The sequence below is a fragment of the Caenorhabditis elegans genome, chromosome I (genome assembly GCF_000002985.6).
Source record: "Caenorhabditis elegans chromosome I".
Taxonomy (NCBI): Eukaryota; Metazoa; Nematoda; class Chromadorea; order Rhabditida; family Rhabditidae; genus Caenorhabditis; species Caenorhabditis elegans.
The window spans coordinates 9,233,949-9,251,833 of NC_003279.8; the positions used below are offsets into that span (position 1 = coordinate 9,233,949).

General features: G+C 32.8%; 4 protein-coding genes across 8 annotated transcripts; 1 reads left to right on the forward strand and 3 right to left on the reverse strand.

The window, feature by feature from the left end:
• Window positions 1–221: 221 nt before the first annotated feature.
• On the reverse strand, window positions 222–11,978 carry tat-5. Of its 4 annotated transcripts, none has more exons than NM_001026287.7 (11): window positions 11,866–11,976; window positions 11,740–11,819; window positions 6,952–7,102; window positions 6,042–6,551; window positions 5,741–5,987; window positions 4,962–5,298; window positions 4,017–4,614; window positions 2,963–3,537; window positions 1,921–2,177; window positions 1,726–1,874; window positions 226–918 (listed from the first exon to the last, which is right to left on the reverse strand). In NM_001026287.7, exons 1-11 carry the CDS (start codon window positions 11,941–11,943, stop codon window positions 730–732), a joined length of 3,171 nt encoding a protein of 1,056 aa, NP_001021458.2. In that variant the 5' UTR covers window positions 11,944–11,976; the 3' UTR covers window positions 226–729. The 4 variants fall into 4 exon arrangements, with proteins under 4 accessions (NP_001021457.1, NP_001021458.2, NP_001040665.1 ...); NM_001395788.1 differs by having other exon boundaries at window positions 230–918; window positions 6,952–7,111; window positions 11,866–11,978; NM_001026286.6 differs by lacking the exons at window positions 11,740–11,819; window positions 11,866–11,976 and adding an exon at window positions 7,897–8,171 and having other exon boundaries at window positions 222–918; window positions 6,952–7,111.
• A 101-nt stretch (window positions 11,979–12,079) lies between these two features.
• ent-6 lies at window positions 12,080–15,450 on the reverse strand (the record flags this gene model as incomplete). 2 transcript variants are annotated; one of them, NM_001264104.6, is made up of 9 exons in its annotated part: window positions 12,080–12,416; window positions 12,808–12,998; window positions 13,057–13,139; window positions 13,190–13,298; window positions 13,684–14,025; window positions 14,322–14,532; window positions 14,587–14,698; window positions 14,744–14,825; window positions 15,189–15,450. In NM_001264104.6, the coding sequence occupies 9 exons, from the start codon at window positions 15,270–15,272 to the stop codon at window positions 12,305–12,307; spliced, it is 1,326 nt and encodes a 441-aa protein (NP_001251033.2). The 2 variants fall into 2 exon arrangements, with proteins under 2 accessions (NP_001251033.2, NP_001251034.2); NM_001264105.4 differs by lacking the exons at window positions 14,587–14,698; window positions 14,744–14,825; window positions 15,189–15,450 and having other exon boundaries at window positions 12,305–12,416; window positions 14,322–14,513.
• A 143-nt stretch (window positions 15,451–15,593) lies between these two features.
• On the reverse strand, window positions 15,594–16,547 carry F36H2.4 (DUF4956 domain-containing protein). Its single transcript, NM_001026289.4, has 5 exons — window positions 16,481–16,547; window positions 16,320–16,430; window positions 16,200–16,277; window positions 15,963–16,102; window positions 15,594–15,686 (listed from the first exon to the last, which is right to left on the reverse strand). The coding sequence occupies exons 1-5, from the start codon at window positions 16,538–16,540 to the stop codon at window positions 15,680–15,682; spliced, it is 396 nt and encodes a 131-aa protein (NP_001021460.2). The 5' UTR covers window positions 16,541–16,547; the 3' UTR covers window positions 15,594–15,679.
• Window positions 16,548–16,657: 110 nt separating this feature from the next.
• Window positions 16,658–17,880, forward strand: F36H2.6 (uncharacterized protein). Its single transcript, NM_001264107.3, has 6 exons — window positions 16,658–16,722; window positions 17,106–17,183; window positions 17,231–17,320; window positions 17,369–17,446; window positions 17,582–17,636; window positions 17,685–17,880. The coding sequence occupies exons 1-6, from the start codon at window positions 16,711–16,713 to the stop codon at window positions 17,858–17,860; spliced, it is 489 nt and encodes a 162-aa protein (NP_001251036.1). The 5' UTR covers window positions 16,658–16,710; the 3' UTR covers window positions 17,861–17,880.
• Window positions 17,881–17,885: the final 5 nt, after the last annotated feature.

The following is a 17,885-nucleotide window of genomic DNA, read 5'->3' on the forward strand; positions in this document are numbered from 1 at the left end:
GATGATACCGTATTTTTGGTGCAAAAATCGTAAAATTTGGCGTCTGGGTGATATCATAGCATTCCCAACCAATAAATAAAGCTGAATCTTCAATGGCAGTGAATTACGCATTGTGAGATTCTATTTGGCTTGACACAAAAAAAAATGTTAGATATAATTATTTGTTAATTTAACACGTTAAAATAATCACTTAAAAATTGAAAAATATTCAAAGTTGAAATATTTGAAAATTTGAACAGAAATTTATTCATGTGGGTCGATATTTCGAAGGCAAAGCATACAAATAAATCGAATTTACACCAAAAAAAGACACAAAATCCGAGGAAATGTTGAATTTGACAGGGAAGAACGGGTGGATTGGTTACTCGCATTAGAGTTTGGAAAGTCCAACGAAAAAAGATATTTCGAGAATTTAAAAAGAATTAGAATTCAAAGATATTTTTTGAATCTAGATTTCTAAGAAAACAGCAAAAGAAAAGTGATATGCGGGTCAATAAAAATGTCTATTCAATCTATCACACAGTGAAATACCGAAGAAATGGAAGGAAATTGGCGAGAAGTTATCATTTTCAGCACTAAAAACCGTTGCGAGTGGGGGAAGAATTGCAAAAAAACTAGTAAAGCTTTATGGTTGATAGACTGAAAATTTAATCCATTTTGAATCAAGGAAAATCTCCGAAATAATTTTTTTTTAAATCATAATTTCCCTCATTTCGAATAAATTAATTCTCAGTTGACTTTCGCGTAGCTTGGTGGGGAGAATTTCCGTCGTAGGGCCTTTACAATGTATAATGGAAGACATGAGACTGCTGTGATGGCCGTAGTCTTCGATATAAAAACCCATGAGAGGACGAATTGACGGTCGAAATATTGATCGAATAAGATAAGAGAGATCATGTAGAGTCCGAGCGATAGAGCCTGAAATTTGATATTACTGTTGGGCAGAAGCAATTGCCGACCAGCAATTCAACAAAATGAGGATGTTCCCCAATATTTTTAATTAAATTTTAATGATATAACACAGAAAAATATTCGATTTATTTGAAATTATTTATTATTTTAGTTGAAACAATTGGAAAAATGTTCAAAAATCGTTTGAAAGTTGAAAATAGCCGAAAATGTTCTGCTGATCACTCAATTTCCACTTATAAAATAAATTTAGACATTAATTTCTGATTTTCAATTAAATCAAATAGGCAAATATTGGATTTACTCGAAAACTTTTTTTTGAAAAGTTCGAAAAAATCTTTTTTTTTAATTAGACGAAAGTTTTGTTTGCCGAAAAAATTGCATCAAATGTTTTCCTGTTTTTCTATAATAATTTTGTGTTTAAAAATTGGATATCATATTACCCATTTTCCATTTTTTCAACTTTTCACTTAAAACTAATGTAAAGATACGAATGAACTGTTTAAAAGGAGTAAAGATCATTGAAATATCACTTTTTAGTTTTTTTTTTGGCAAAAATACGGTATCCGCTCTCGTCACGACTTTCGTCGAGTTTTCGTTGATTTTTCATCGTTTTTCTCGTTATTTTGTAAAATTTATGGGGTTTTAATTGTTTTAATTTAGTTTTTTTTAAATAAAAAAACATTTTGATCGAAAAACTATTAAAAATCGGTGAACATTCAGCCCATTTCTATTTAACAAAAACTGTCGCGTCGAAACCAAGGTACCGTATTTGTGGCGCAAAATTTTGTGTCTGTAATATCATAAAACACCTACCTGAGCAAGAAGCATCGCCCAATGCCACGTGTGCACCGTCATTGCTACCATAATAAGCTCAGTGACGATTAGAGCAGAGAAAGAGATCGAGACGACGTGTATAAAGTCGGCATCGAAGACCAGAAGGGCACCGTACATGATAACAGCACCTGAAAACGAAAAAATACGTTTTATATATAACAATTCTAAATTTACCTTGATAAAGCGAAATAAGGACCCAAATACAGAATGTTTTATACGATAAACTCCGTCCTTTTCCCAGTTCTTTGTACAATTCGGGATAGGTAAGAGCATTTGTGGCGGTGACATCACGATCGACGACTAACGAGAAAACCGGGAGCATTGTGTAACACGTTGAATAGGCCACCATGAGAACACCCTGATACAGGGAGACAGATGCAAAATAGAAGACGCATGAGAAGATTGCTTGCATTGTGGAAATTATCAGACCGCTGAAAAAATGTTTACTAATATTTTTTGCACCATTTAATTACTGCTATTGTAAATTGAGAGATCGAATATTTTCATTTTACATTTTTTCGATTAATTTGAAAGAAGAAAAATAAAAAAATACACTTTTTTTGAAAAAAAAACGGTTTTCTTGTATTTTTCGGTATATTGCTTCTAAATTTTTTCCTCTATTTCAAATATCCCAAAAATTAGTTTTTTCATCTTTTTGGGTAAAAATTCGAATATTTAATAATTTTTTATTTTTCTCCATAAAAAAAATGTTTTTCAATAAAATGTTCGTCTTTTTTATAAATTTTTTCAATATTTTTTTCGAGTTAAAAAAAGATTTATATAATTTTCGTTTTCTCGAAATTTTCCAATTTTTGAGAAAAAAAATCGAGTTGAAAAATAATAATACCGTTTCTACATGTTTTGAAGAATGTTTTATTTTTCATATTGAATCTAATTTTTAAAAAAATATATAAGTATAATAATTCAATTGTTTTTTTTTGAGAAAAAATTGAAATAAATTAAAAAAATTTTCTGGTTATTTTTTTGATGTTTTGAAAAAAGCTTTTCTTTCAGCATATTTTAGATAAAATTAAAATAAAAATTTTTTTTTCGTTTATTTTTTCTACATTTTTTCCGATTTTTTATATTTCGAAAATTATTTTAGTTTTCTTTCGTTTTTAAAAAATAAATTTCAAAATTTTTGTTTTTCAAAATTCTTCCAGTTTTTCCAAACACCCAGAAAATTTGAAAATTTAGTTTTTTTTTCTAAACTTACCGATGCATGACAAATTGTGACAATGCACATGATCTTTTATAACAGAATCTTCCATGAACCAAAAGTAATCGACAAACATGTGAGAACTGGGTAATTGAAAAGTCAGCAGCAAGTGATGCCTGTTTTCCCTCATTTGCATCAATTCCAATTCCAGCATGTGCTGCTTGAATCATTGAAACATCATTTCCTCCGTCTCCAATCGCCGCCACTCTCAATGGAGCTCTATATTTCCTCAGTAATTGAACAATTTGAGCTTTTTGTTCAGGTGAGCAACGACAGCAGACGACAGCAGTACATGCACATACTAATTCAGCAACTTCTGCCTCATAGTACTGTAGGCATACATTCAGTGCTGAACCTGGCATCACAAGAGCCACGTCAGTTTTTCTTCGCAAATTGTTCAACTCATTATGAGCATCCGTTCGATTGTGTACATTTCCAAAAACGTGAATATTATCGGATCGAGAGAATAGTCCACTTGATTTTGCAATGCAAATAGCAGTTTCCAATTTGTCTCCAGTGAGCATCCATATTTTAATTCCAGCATTTCTAAGCAATTCCAGTGATGTTGTTACCTGAAAATAGTCATTATATACATTTTACAGGATTTAAAATAGCTTTAAAAGTAGATTAGATTCTGCGAATTCTTTTTTTTAATGACAGAAAACATTCTAAAAAATGTAACAGTTAGAACATTTTTAAAAATATAATTGTTTTTTCAATTGAAAAAAAATTAGTAATAATCATTTTTGAATTCTCGCGAAAATGAATTACCTAGTTTCCAAATTTTTACGAGACATAATTTATTATTTTTCTTTAAAAAAATGAAAAAAAAATAGCCGGAAACACGAGAATTTCGAAACTGGGTCATTTATTCGCGCGGGAATTCAAAAATAAATAGATCTTTTTTTTGCAAAATTGAGAAAATTTCGTTTTTTAAAGTTTTTTCTAGTTCTCCATTATTTCTAGATTTGTGATATTTCTGAATTTCTGACTATTTCAAAGCAAAACTCTTTTTCAGGCTACTCCAGCATTTAATCAGAATAATACAAACCTGATCCTGTAGGCGATCCTCTACACCCGTCAAACAAAGTAATTGCAAATCTCTCTCCAACATTCGATTTACGACATTTGCCATATTTTGTGATCTATCAGAAATCGACATTTTTGCTGCATGATAAGCTCGATCGAATGCTTCTAACTCTGCTTGAGAAAGTGGTTTTCGTGCAACAACAAGTGTTCGAAGTCCTTCTCTTGCCATATTACTACATTCTTCATCTAACCAATCATTATATTGAACCATTCCACTCATTACAGTATCAGCTCCTTTCATTAAAAGTGTAACTTCATCAGTTGTCTCGTCTTTCACAATAATTCCCATTCGTTTTGTTTCTGATGTAAATGGGAATACATAAAGAATCTGGAATTGTTTCATCAATGTCTGTCCATTTGGAAGTTGAACACTCAGAGACATTGCATGAAGATCACGGCTTGCAAGACGAACACCAACTGTTTCAGTCCATTTTACAAGAGCAACTTCATCTGGACTTGCTGCTTGATATGAAATTTCTCCATTTTCGAAGATAGGGGTCACATTGTGGCACAAGGCTATGGCTTCAACGGCGTTTTGGAGTTTAGCAGAGAACGAGTGCCTGAAATCAAACTTTTAAAACTTTATTTGAAAGTGTTAAGGAGGGAGTAGTGTGAATTGGAATTTTGGTTCAAAAAATCCAAAATTGTCTCAGAGTAAAAAATGCCGAAAAATAAAAAACTCAAAAAAATAGAGAAATAATGAAAAATCAAACTATAAAAATCGTGTTTTTTTCAATTGTGATTAATTTTTCTCGTTTTTCTTATTGGTATTTCTAATGTTAAGACAATTAAGGATTTTTTAAAGCAAAATATTCACTCACTCCACCTTTAAAATTGTTTTCTCCAGAAATAAAGAAAAAAACTATTTTTGTTCATTTTTTCAAAAAATTCTTTAAAATGAACATACTTAGCTAGTCTTCCAGCATATGCACTTCTCACATGTTGTCCAACTTCTTCAAAAGCATCACTACTGAAAGCAACAGTTCCCAAATGAATTTTCTTGAAATGCATCTCGTTTTTAGTCAATGTTCCAGTTTTATCCGATAATAAGAACGAGATTCGTCCGAGTTCTTCAGGAATTGTTGACGAACGAATCACAGTTTCCGGAATATGCTTGTCACGACCAATTTGCCACGAGTAGAAGAGTTTAGCCATGTCGAGATTTACGCGGAGTGAAATTGGAATAATATATGAGAATAGAAGAATAAAACGCATCAAATAGCGATACCAGAGATTGTCGAGTCCTAGAAATTGGGATTTTTTGAAATTTGAAATTTAATTACAGGTTTTCAACGGCGCTTGATATTTTTTCTTTTTTCTTTTTTTTAGCGGTAAATTCAAATTGTGTTTTTTCCAACAAAAAAATGTAAAAAAGGAAATTTTATTAACCGAACTGCGAAAAAGAACTCATAATTTCAGATTTTGCGAAAAATTACACCTGAAATTAAAACTATTGCAAGTATGATAGAAAAAATTTTTAACTGATCAAAAAACGTTTCAAAATTACAAAATATTAGTTTTTCTATTTTCTTGTGTTTCGCATTTTCGCATTTTCGAAAAAAGGAAGTTTCTTCTGATTTCATCAAATTTTCATTCTTTAGACAGTTTTATAAAATTAATTTTCTCACATTGCACTATTTTCAAGCCGAAAAACCGTTAAAAAATTATTTTTTCAAAATTTCAAACCTTTCATGGCAACCATAACCGATGATAGAACCAATACAAAGCAGAATAACAATTTCGTCAAATTGTTAACTTCCAAATCGAGAAGTCCAACTTTGCTTTCTGGAAGAGTCGTGTTCATCACTGATCGAGTTTCGCGTCCCGTGTATACAACAATTCCAACTGCAGTTCCAGATGCAACTACAGTATTCGCCCACAATACATTTTCCACGTTTAGGGATCCGTCTTGAACATTATCGTCATCAGTAATCTGTATATATATATATTTTTGTTGCTTTTCAATTCAAAATTCAAAATTTCAAACCTTTAATGTTCCAACAAATGCGTGAATATCTTTCTGTGGTTTCTCTGCATATACTTCACAATTTAATTCCATAATATCAGCTTCATTTGGAAGATGTTGGGTATGTGGTACAGGAATTCGAAGTTTCCAATCAGTTTCTCCATCCAATTGATCTGTTCTGATAAAGCATGCACCTGATTTATCAGTAGTTCTCAACAATACGACATCCGCTGGAACACGCCGATCTTTGTGCATAATGATGACGTCACCAACTTCAATGTCAGCACTTCGAATTTCGATCCGTGTTCCGTCTCGTGTCAGTTTTTCATATTTCTCCGAATTCAGATCTCGATCTCTCAGATAACGAACAAAGTCATCGAAAGCTTCTCGAATAAGAGTTATTGTGAGCACAAATCCCAGTGGTCCCCAGTAAGTGATTGGAGCACCAATTTGTATTGCTGGAATAAACTGAGAACATGCCATAAGCAAGAAATAAAGATTCAGGAAGAATTTGAATTGTTGGAACAGCACCTGAAATAATCACATTTTTATTATTCAGAAACAATTACTTTGAATCAGAACTGCGCGCGGCAAATCATTTCGGGTAACGTACAAAACTGACTTGTTGAATAAAAATTGATAGAGAAAAAAGTTGTTCGATTTGAAAAATAATGTGCATTTTTGTTGCAAAATCCAAAAAAACACAAATAGTGCTGCCATTTACCTAATAAATTTTAACGGTGACTTTCACACACGATTTGAGATAATTTCGATTTATTAAAGAAAATAAATAATATTTTTAGATCGGAGGAACGAAGGAAATTTTCCTACATTTCTATATTAATTTTTTATTCAAACCATTTAAACTGAAATTATCATTTTTGTACGTTTGCCGAAAAGGATTCGCACAACCCGGTTTTAAATCACTTACAATTGGCACAAAACTGAAAATGTTATATTTCTGATTGCACACTGTGTTTGGTGTAAATGTGACGTTTGCATCATGTCCAACAGGGCCATATCCTACTCGAACCGTTCGTGAGTGCAGAACACGTCGCCGTGAGAACAATGAACGGCAGCATCTGAAATCACTTTAATATGGAGTTTTTAAATTTAGTGTGATTTTGACATTTTTGTGTTGCTGGCTAAAAATATCAAATTTTTTGATTTTAATTTTCTTTACTCTATGTTATGGGAAATTTTTACTTCATATTACGGAACGCTAATTTTTGAGAATGCATATCGCGCAACATATTTTATGCTCAAAATATCTCTGAGCGAAAACTACAGTAACCCTTTAAATGACCACCGTAGTTTCCAATACAATATTTCTTTAATCGATACGGAAAATTGAATAATGCTGGCGCAGTTCGGAAAAATATTCGACACCAGCGCTACGGTAATATTTCAAGGGGTTACTGTAGTTTTCGCTAAGAGATATTTCCACGTCAAATATTTTGCGCAATACGCATTCTCAGAACTTAGTTTTATCAATATATATGGCATGTGTTGCTCCAACCTGCTAAATCTTGATTTTGACTTCAATTTCAATGATTCGTTAATCAATACAGTATTAGTTTGCTTATCAAAACCGATCATTTTCGATCAATTGAATATATACAAAAAATGGGGAAGAAGAGACCATCACCACTTTTTCATTTCATTTTCCCATGGGTTGGCAAACATTTCCATTTTTTGTTTGAAGAGTGCATCTAGTACATGATTTTATGATTTCTTACACAATTAATTCCGAATGTCTAATTATAAATTTTAAGAAAAAGACTCAAGAATCTGACCTTCTTTAGAGCCACTGAGCATGAACTTTTGTTTGTATAAATAAATTCAAATATTTTCTGAAACATTTTCCGCTACTCACAACATGCCTCCCTTGGCAGCAGATGCTGCAGAAAAATGAGTTGCATTTGATTTCAAAGATGCAGTTTTATCTCGAATAGTGGTCGCCACGTCATCCTCTTCGGCTCTCACAAATGAGACAGAGAAATCGTCGGAAGAAGAAGAAACGCATGGTTTTTGAGAAGAGGACGACGAAGATTCGTCGTTCTTCTTCCGTTTGCCCATGTGATCCAGGTATCAGTCAACCATTAAAATTTTCAAAATGAGCCCCTACTTGAGTTTAAAGATTCGTTATCGCTGGAAATTATGTGGAACGTGATTTTTTTGTGAAAGGAACAATTTGAAATGAAAAAGCGAATAGTTGAAGAAATGGGAATGAACGGAACTGTGTTCAAAATGTGAATAAAAGAAGACACGGAGAGGACGAATAAGACGAGAAGTAATAAAAGTGGAAAGAAGATGAAAAGTAAACAGAAAAAGAATGAAGGAAAAATGCTGATTCATACTAAAGGACGACAGGAATTAAACCGTCGGGTCACGGATCAGGATTCAGAATAAATATTGCAAACTAGCTGCAACTTTTGAGAGAATTTGGAATTATACTCTAAATTCTGAGAAATGATAGGTCAACCATAGAATATCTATATGAAGAAATTTTCAGAATATATCAAAATTATAATTTATTTATTTGTAGAAATGCATATTTCTTCCGAAAAGGAACCGACGATAATCAGATTTGCGTGAAAAAGAATCGATTTGAAGAATAAAAGGAAAGGCACTGTGTGACGACAGTCCATAATCCATCGGGTTTCACTGTTGAGGGGGGGGGGGGGGGGGGGGGGTTGCAATCAAACGGAGAAATGAAAATAGTAAGTTGCATCTATTAATCGAAGGTACGCTTTAGACGAAAGTTTGAAAGTAAACAAACACTAACAGCTTTATATCAAAAATAAACAGGCTTATCACTTCTTTCGGTAAAAAATAAAGTTTTGAAGGAGGGGTAGCGTCCCTGAGGATTTTGCTTTCTTTTAAATTAGTTTTATTTTCTATAAATTCAGATAAGTTTTTTCAAAATTCAGCAATTAATCAAACGTTCCAAAATTTTTACACACAATGAGGGATATATTTTCCATGTGTGTCACTGAAAAATAATGGAATTAAAATCAAAGATAAATTCAATATTTAAAAGTTTCGCTGAATACGGTAGAAGTTGATGAAACTTCCCAATTTCTGATTAAATTATCGAATCGAAACACTAAATTGATCACCAAAAAGTTGTAATTCGTCTGCAGGTTGATCTATGAATCATCTGAAAAGAGAATCAGAAGACCGTGTCACGAATGAACTGAACGGAATGAGGAATTGAATACTTTCAATCGAGAAAGCAGTGACAGCTGGAAATGGATGAAAATGGGTGTGGTCGTGAAATGACGACGAGAATAAAAACTGTTATTGGGCAGGTGTTCAGAAAATGGAAAAATACGAGGGAGCAGATGGCTCTGACCCTATGATTGGAACCACGGGTGGTTGTCGATCTCACTCTCTTTGTGGACACAAAAAAATATACTAATATCTAGAATTTTGATGGAAATTGGGATCAACAGACTAGAAGCTCATCTATGAAAGCTCACCAGTGGATCAGAATCTTCAACAAAAAAATTATGTTTAATGGTCAAGTGAGTGGTCAGTTCGTGTGAGTTTGAAACGAGACTGTTGATGGATAGATTGAAAACAGAGAGAAAGGAAAAGAGAGAGTTCAATTGAACAAATATATCCAAAAGAGATGATGAAGAGGAGGAGGAGACGAGCGGTTCGCACTCGCTCCGCTCTCTTCACTAAAACTGCCTCAAATGTGCGTATTTGCGCGCTTTTTCGATTGCACCGCCGAAAAGCAGGAGGTGAGGTGACGGATCGAAGCACCGTTGGTTTTTGTGTCAGGGAGAAATTCATGAAAATTAATATGCGAAAATTACTGATAGGGTTTTGCATAACTTCACTATCTAGAAAGAATATTGTGTGAGGTTACGTTTAAAAAATTAATTCAATTTTTCTAATCAGAACTAGAACTATATATGGAGTTTTAGCAGAAACTGAACCATTTCAAAAGTTTTAATATAAAAAAATGAGTTAAAAGGAAGATATTAAAAATTTGAATTATTGATTGAGAAAAAACAACATCTCTGTGATATTTTTACGTATGAACAAAACTTAATCGAATTTTTGTGCATATTCTTTTACATCTTACAGTGAATTTTGCTTCGATTATAAAAATAAGATTAACAAGAACGAAAAATAAATCAGGACAGCAACAAAACTAGTCCTACAGGTATAAGCTTCACACCATAAGATTAACTCGTTTCGAATATGCCACTAGGTCCTCTGCAAAAGTTATAATTTACTTTTGGCCAGTGGTGGGAAATGACGGGGAATGCAAATATGTGCATATATTGCGATTGAAAAAGAACAACGTCGTAATGACTGTAGTTAGTTTTCATACAAAGGAAACTTTCAAATGAATGATTTCTATAAGGAATATTGAACTTTTAACTCCAAAATGAATGTCATATTCGTCCATTTTTGAACAGTGGAAGTAAATATTAAAAACCCTATTTGCCAAATAAAATTCTCCAATTGGTACTTATAGCAAAGTATCTCATTTCTTGGAAATTCAAATTGGTGGATGAATCGGCACATTTCAGTGAACTATAAAGCAATCACGTTATCAAAAAAAAAAACGTAGACAGAGTAAAAGAGAACAAACGAAGAAAGAACAACATGGAGACAGTTTTTTGTCGTTTTTCGTTGGGTTGAGGCCGAATGTTTTCTGTGTATGACATCTTCTTCTTCTTCATTTCTTTCACGTCTGCGCCTATCGTTCACTCACGCATATGTATGTGTGTATGTATTCAGAAGAGATCAGCGATCGTCGTCTCACAAATTAACTGTTACAACTACTGTGTTGTCGGAGGGGTGACGGCGGCGTGGCAGCCAGAACATCACAGTTGGAACTACTGCAGTAACTGTTGGAAATAGTGAGAAACAGAGACTGGTAGAAACATGACAAAAACGAGAGCACAGAGAAAATTGCATATTTTATGGAAATCCTACCAATCATCATCATATCGGCATAATAGTCACGCCACTACTACTCCTATTACTATTTTTATTACTAAAATAAGTCAAAGTCCAAGAGAAACAGGCTCATATGGAGTTTGAAAGTGTTTTTTTAGAAATACTCAGACTAGAATTCCAGACAAGTATCACCTACAGATCTTAATATTACAGTCTAACAATTCAAAAATTGTTGTTTTAGTTTTAGTAAATTCCAAAATTTTGACGACTTTCGAGTAATTTCGAGCATTTCTGCAGACCCCCTTTAAGCTATTGTTCTTGAATTCATAATTTCCGAATCATCGAAACTTGATGAAAACATAGAAAATCAAAAGGAAAACTGAACGCAAAAAGCGTTCTCCTTCATGAAAAGTGCTCTGGTTGTCAAGGAGAGTGAGCCCGGGGGAAAATTAATGTTTTTTTGTGGGGGGAAGTGCGTTGGGGGTTCGACGAAAAAGAATCGCTGGCACATTCCAAAAAATCGGACACAAAATGCGCTTATGAAATAAATCTTTTTGGATGCTGGCGAGTCAATTTTCATATTAAAAAGTTTTATGAATTGGAAATAGGAATGTGTGAAAAATTTATATTTTTCATATTTCTCTGGCATTTAATGGGGAGCGACTTGTTTTGTTAAATTTTCATACTGTAGATTTTTTTAAAAATCGAACCGAACTATTTTTTTCCCTTTAAAATTTTTTGAATACGTTTTTTTCATAAAACTTTTCAACTTTAACAACAAAAATCAACTAACCGTGTCATGCTAAATGTGGACGAAGACGTCGACGAGACAGAGGGTAAGAGATAGACGTCGTCCGATCCCTCGATTCCGATCTTAAAAATTCAATTTTAAAAAAAATTTACAAATTAAAATATAAACCTCAGAATCAGGCATTGGTAGAAGTCGTGAATACTCGTCGGCTTCTTCGTGGCTCGTTGCCAGCCGACTATAACGCATACAATGTGTTTGAGACGATTGTCCAAATGTTTCCTGTGAATTGGATATTACATGTTTGAAAAAAATTTAGACATTTTGGAAATAGTGAATGACTGGACGGAAACCAGATAAAATAAATGTGGACAAAAATAATTTTGAGAAATTTGAAAAATTTTTGCAAAATAAAAATATAGTCATAAAACAATCACAAGGCACCAAGAATTGGGAAGATATGGGAATACTCGTTGAAAATTTGGGAAAAATGAAGAAACACGTCAGTTGAACTGGATATACATAGAGATTTCGAAGTATAGTAGATAGAAATACATGAGAAATGAATACACGAAAAAAATGATATAAAACTGAAAAAAGTGAAAAGTGTTCAAACTAATTTGATAATCAAAACTCCCAGAACTCCACCAAACATTGCAGCAGTTACACCGAATAATGCAATGATACTTCCAGCGAGTTCACGGCTATCCTTATCAATTGATCTGAAAATCAGAAATTTCGAATTAAGAAATACATCTCCACTAATTTAGCCTTGGGCACGGGGTTTCATTTTGGCCGCGCGGCTCTCGTGTCGATTTACGGTGTACTACACGTGAACAAATCAGGATTAATTTTTTGTACGATTTTACAGTTTCGGCTAAAATTCTTGATTTTGTGATAAAATTCTTGAATTCTTGACGTCATTTCTTTCGGTGCCTTTTTGGAATCTATAAGAAACCTTAATTATGGGTTTTTCAACAGAAATTTATCGATTTTTAACAAAAATATTATGAAAATGCATATATTTTAAATTGTAAACACAGAAAGAAATGAAAAAACCAGTCCAGATTCAAGAATTTTAGCATAAAAAAGAACAACGGAATATAAACTTACGTCGTCGCTCCAATTGTCGCATTTGTAATACAGAATCCATGAGAAGTTGACAATAGAATTACAAGAAGAACAAAAACACCGTCATATGGAATAAGTGCATGAGTATGTGCTCGTGGAGCAACATTACACATTGCAATCATTGGAATCAATGCGAATCGCAGAAATGAGATGATCAGCAGGTATTTTGGTGACTGAAAATTATTATTTTTAAATAACTGTGAAACAACAATTTTCAAATAAAAAACCTACAAGTCGAAGTGAATTGGCACTGGATCTTCCAATAAGATCTCCAACATTGTACAGTAGGAACGATGCGACTGCGGAGAAATAGGCTGAAATTTATTAAAGGGTAAAATATTAGATTTTTTAAGTGGAAACTCACAATTCCAAGTATGATTCCGAGATGTACTGTGCACGAGACTAGTCAGTCCAGGATATGCGGCCAATGTTACAATAAGAACAACGGAAATTGTTGTCAAATCGATTGCGGACTGTAAATAAATTATAAATTGGTCATAAGGTTAGAAATTTATCACGTGGTTTCAGAAAGATGTTCAGAATCAAAGATGTGCGACAATTTTTTATTTCCTAAATCTCCCTACTTCTCATCGTTCTGTCGAATTTTTTTCTCAGAAAATTTTCTGAACTATTTGTACTATCCGAAAATAATTTAATATTTATTTAAAAATTTCGAAAAACTGCTCAAATCTCCAATTTTCCTTTTTTTTTTCTGAAAATTCCCTGTGAAGTGACAAAAAACAACTTCGGAATTTTTTTGCATTTTGGGCGCGACAAAGATGTACCTATTTCAAGAGATGTCTACAGAAGATCCAGAGGTTTTCATACTAATTCATAATGCTTAAAATAAAAACTCACTTTTCTAATAATATCCGTATACATTGTCCATTTCGGTAATTGATGTTCCTCCGTTTGTCCAGAATTATCAGAGTCAATCGGTGGAAAATGGTTTGCCTGTGCCTCAATACTAACTTCTTCTTCATTTTCAATCAACCCTTCTGATCCATCATCAGTTATCATTGGAGGCGTCAAAGTTGTAAGATAGTAATATGTTGCTAAACTGATAAAGCACATAATTAAACTGAATCCAAAATACATTTGTCCATTGAGAATCACATCGGAAGTCACTGCTTGACAGAGAATACTCATCAATGCGGCAAGTACGCCAGCAAATGATTGACCAACCATCACCGCTTGAGTCTGAAATTTATTTTGAAATTACGAGAAAGATTTTTTTCATTCTCGACGCGCAAAAAAGTTTATGGTAATTATTTTTTGAATTTTGCGGATGCTTCCTCGTTTAATCTCCTTGCATTTTTGAAGACATCACTTCGTTCTAGCGAGTTTTGTCGCTTTCTTTTGATTTGTATGAAGTAATTTAATTGAAAAAACGCAAGGAAAATAAACAAGGAAGCTTTTTCGCGCGCCGGGGTCCATCTAAATAAATCTGTGCGCCTTTAAGAGTGCATCGCGTGAATTTGTATAATAAAACTGACATATTGTGATGGGAAAAGAGCAGAAAGTCCCAAAACACCTCCAGCCATCAATCCAAGTGAACCAAAGCAAGCAATTGAGATGAGAATCATTGAAAGATTGAAGAAAAACGTCTGATCATCATCAAAATTCCAAAATGTCAAAGCGATTGTTGGAATAAAGACGACGACGACAAGAATGTGTCCCCAAATCATACGGGTACTGTTTGACAGGCTGAAAAAATTATATATTTTTCGAAAACTCTAAAAAAAGGTGTTAAAAATTTACCTTTTCGTTGCAAAAACGTTCAGAATAGATCCGAGAACACATGCTATACTCCCATAAACAGTGAGATACGCTTCGAAGTTAGCTTGAAGCTCTGTTGGAACATCGTCACGGACTGAAATTTGTATTTTTCAGAGCACACAATTAGGATTTTACTCACTTTGTCGTTTGATAAACCATGTGTCCGTCGTATTGACCGGGTCCTCGTCGTTGGTGACATTTCGCAGCTTATAGTAGAAATACTGGAAAAATAAATATTTTTTTCTAGAGATTTGGAGTAAATTTGTGTAGAAAAATCATGGAGATGACTCATAATGCCGCCGTTCATTGGCGTGGTGGCGATGTTATCATAATTTTTGGAAACGTTGCGAAATTTTGCCTCTTTCTCTGCGTTTCTCTCGAGTTGAACTTTAAAACAGGAATTTTTAAAGAGTATTTGTTTTATTCCAAAGACTCACTATTCAGCTGTTCAGTTTTACAAAATACAAATTATAATTGGTTATTTTAAAAATTAACCTGATTTTTATAAAATTAAATCGCGAAATTTATTTCGAATTAAATAGCTGAACGATCTTTTAATTTCTTTAATTTTAATAAAATCTCACCTCATGTGCATTCATAAACGCATTATTCGGAAACATTGAGCTGATCGATACAATTGTGAAAGCGACGAAGATTTTGACAGACATTTTTTCCGTTTTCTCGTAATTTTCAGATGGAATAGTAATAAATTAACAGCAATTTATGTACATAAGCTTATTACAGGTTTTGTACACGTTTGCAGACAAAATAAACAATCGATCGGCTTCTGAGGGGACAGAAAACATCCGATGACCGCTCAGCTGGGAGAACGAAGCGAACGGAAAAGAGGGCGGGGTTGAGACTCCGCCCACCGCAAGGCCGCCGCACGCTTTTAAGAGGGTTTTTTGTTGATGGTTTTTGCAATGGGAAAGATATTATTTATAAATTTAATAAAAATTAATTGTACATTGTGAAAGGTGAGATAAGATAGTCATAGATGTTTTATTCAAAATGAATTGAAAACAAGAAAAACAATTATTTATTGCCAAGCGTCCTTATTTTCCACCACTCGGTTTTAGCCACTGAAAAAAAAAAGAAATTTTATATGTTAATTTTTGTTTAAAAATTGGTAGCTCTGAAACCATAATTTTTTTAAATGGAATTATTTTGCAACCCATTAAAATATTTGCACAGATATTTTAAGTGAAATGACAGTGAAATGGAAGTGTATGGTGCTAAATTTTTGAAAAATTTTATTATGATATATTTGGACATTTTGGTACTATATAAATATTTTTAATCAACACTAGCGGTACTTTACATTTAAGAAAAAACGTTAAAAAAATATAATTACTCACAATCCAATCAAGCTGAACGTTAAGAGAGCACTTGTATATATAAAAAGTGTAGATACATCCACAATGACAAAGTTTAAATCTTCTTCGATATTATACAAGGAAGTCGTGATACCAACTGATAAAGAAGATATACGATACATCTGAAAATTCAAAAATAAAATGGAATATCAGTATAACTATTGATGTTCCATAATAAATGAAAATTATGATTTTGTATTCGAAATCTGCGTCACTTACCAAATAAACTGAAAAAACTATGAAAAGTGTTCTGGATCTTGCACATATTAACAATGCGATGAGATATCCTTCAACAATCTGATTTTAAAAAATTATTTCAATTTCAAAAGTTCAAATTACCATTTGATATGTGGACATTTGATTCGTAAAAGATTGTTCACCAAAAATTGCTGATCCAACACGACAAAGTCCACATAATACAAAAATAACTGCATATATCTGTACTATCACCTGAAAACCAACACGATTCGGAAATGTTTTAGGAGTTTTCAAAAACTTACAATCAGACGAATACGGCAAATTCTTCGGGCAACAAGACTTGGATTATCCCAAAACGACATTATTTCTGTTCTAGAAATAATAGGAAAAAAATTTATATCAAAAGTTTCAAACGTGGAATTTAGGCATTTTGAAAAAAAATCCACGTTTTGGACGTTTTGAACATTCATGAAAATCGAAAATTGAGTAATTTAAAGTATTTGTAAATATTTGTTAGAATTTGAAATTCAAAATGTCATTCTTCGTAAGTTGCTAGTTTTGATTACTTTTGCAAATTATTAAGTTTCCAAAACCCGTGATGTGAATTGTTCCGGGAACTTTTTGCAGTTCAAAAGCTAATGAATAATTTCGTGAAATTTGCGATGTAGTCCGAGGCCTGCTCTCAAAACTGTGTGTGCATTTAAAGTACCGTTTCACTTTTTCACAGTTATATATAGCGTATACGCGTATACGTATCACAAAATAAACGAAATCCTGGTTCACTGCAATAGAAAACCCTCAATTGAACGGCATATGTACATATGTACATTTCATTAATTGCAAAAAAAAACACAAAAATAAAATTTTACAGTTTTATGTGGTTAATTTTTATTTTTAAGTTGAGTCCGTTAAAAATTAAAAACTCAGGTTTTCTTCAAACAAATAAAAGAAGCGGATAATTTGAAGACTCGAAAGGAGAAAATGTGGATCATTGTTCCTGTTATGGTATGTACCTGATATTACCTGAAATAAGCCTAACTGTAAAATTTTAGACATTTCCACACATTCTTATTTTTAACTACATTTTTCATTTCTTCATATGCATCTATTATAATACAATGAATTATTTCTTTTGTGGAATTGTGAGTTTTCATTAATTTTGGAACTTTCTTTAAATTCCAAACTTTCAGATCTTTCTGGCAGTCACCGTGGTTTTAACAATATTTTCCAAAAAGCAACTCAATTCTTTAATTACTTGTTTTTTCTCAGTTAGTTCGTTTAAAATCGGAAATCGGTGGCCGAGTTTTCTTTATATATGTTTATTTGCCACAAATTATTCTGAAATTTGCGCTCTCTAGTGCCCTTCTCTCTCACTTGTAATTTTTCCAATTTACAACATTCAGGTTCTCGCATTCCCGTCCTTCTTAGCATTGGGAATTTGGATGATAACTGAAAATTGTAAGTGTTCCGTAAAATCTGAAGATACTTTAAAAATTCGATTTTCAGACAATTCAGTGAAAGTATCAAAACGTCCTGCTCCAACTCTTGCCTCGTGTTTTTTCTTATCCCTGATGAACTTATTTTCGATTTGGTCATTTTTGGTATTGGGTGGAGTTATTAAACCATCGGAAAATAAAGAGAAGAGTCAAAAGAGCACTGTTTCAGTAAAACTGAGTGAATAAAGTTGAAGATACAAATTCCAGTCAA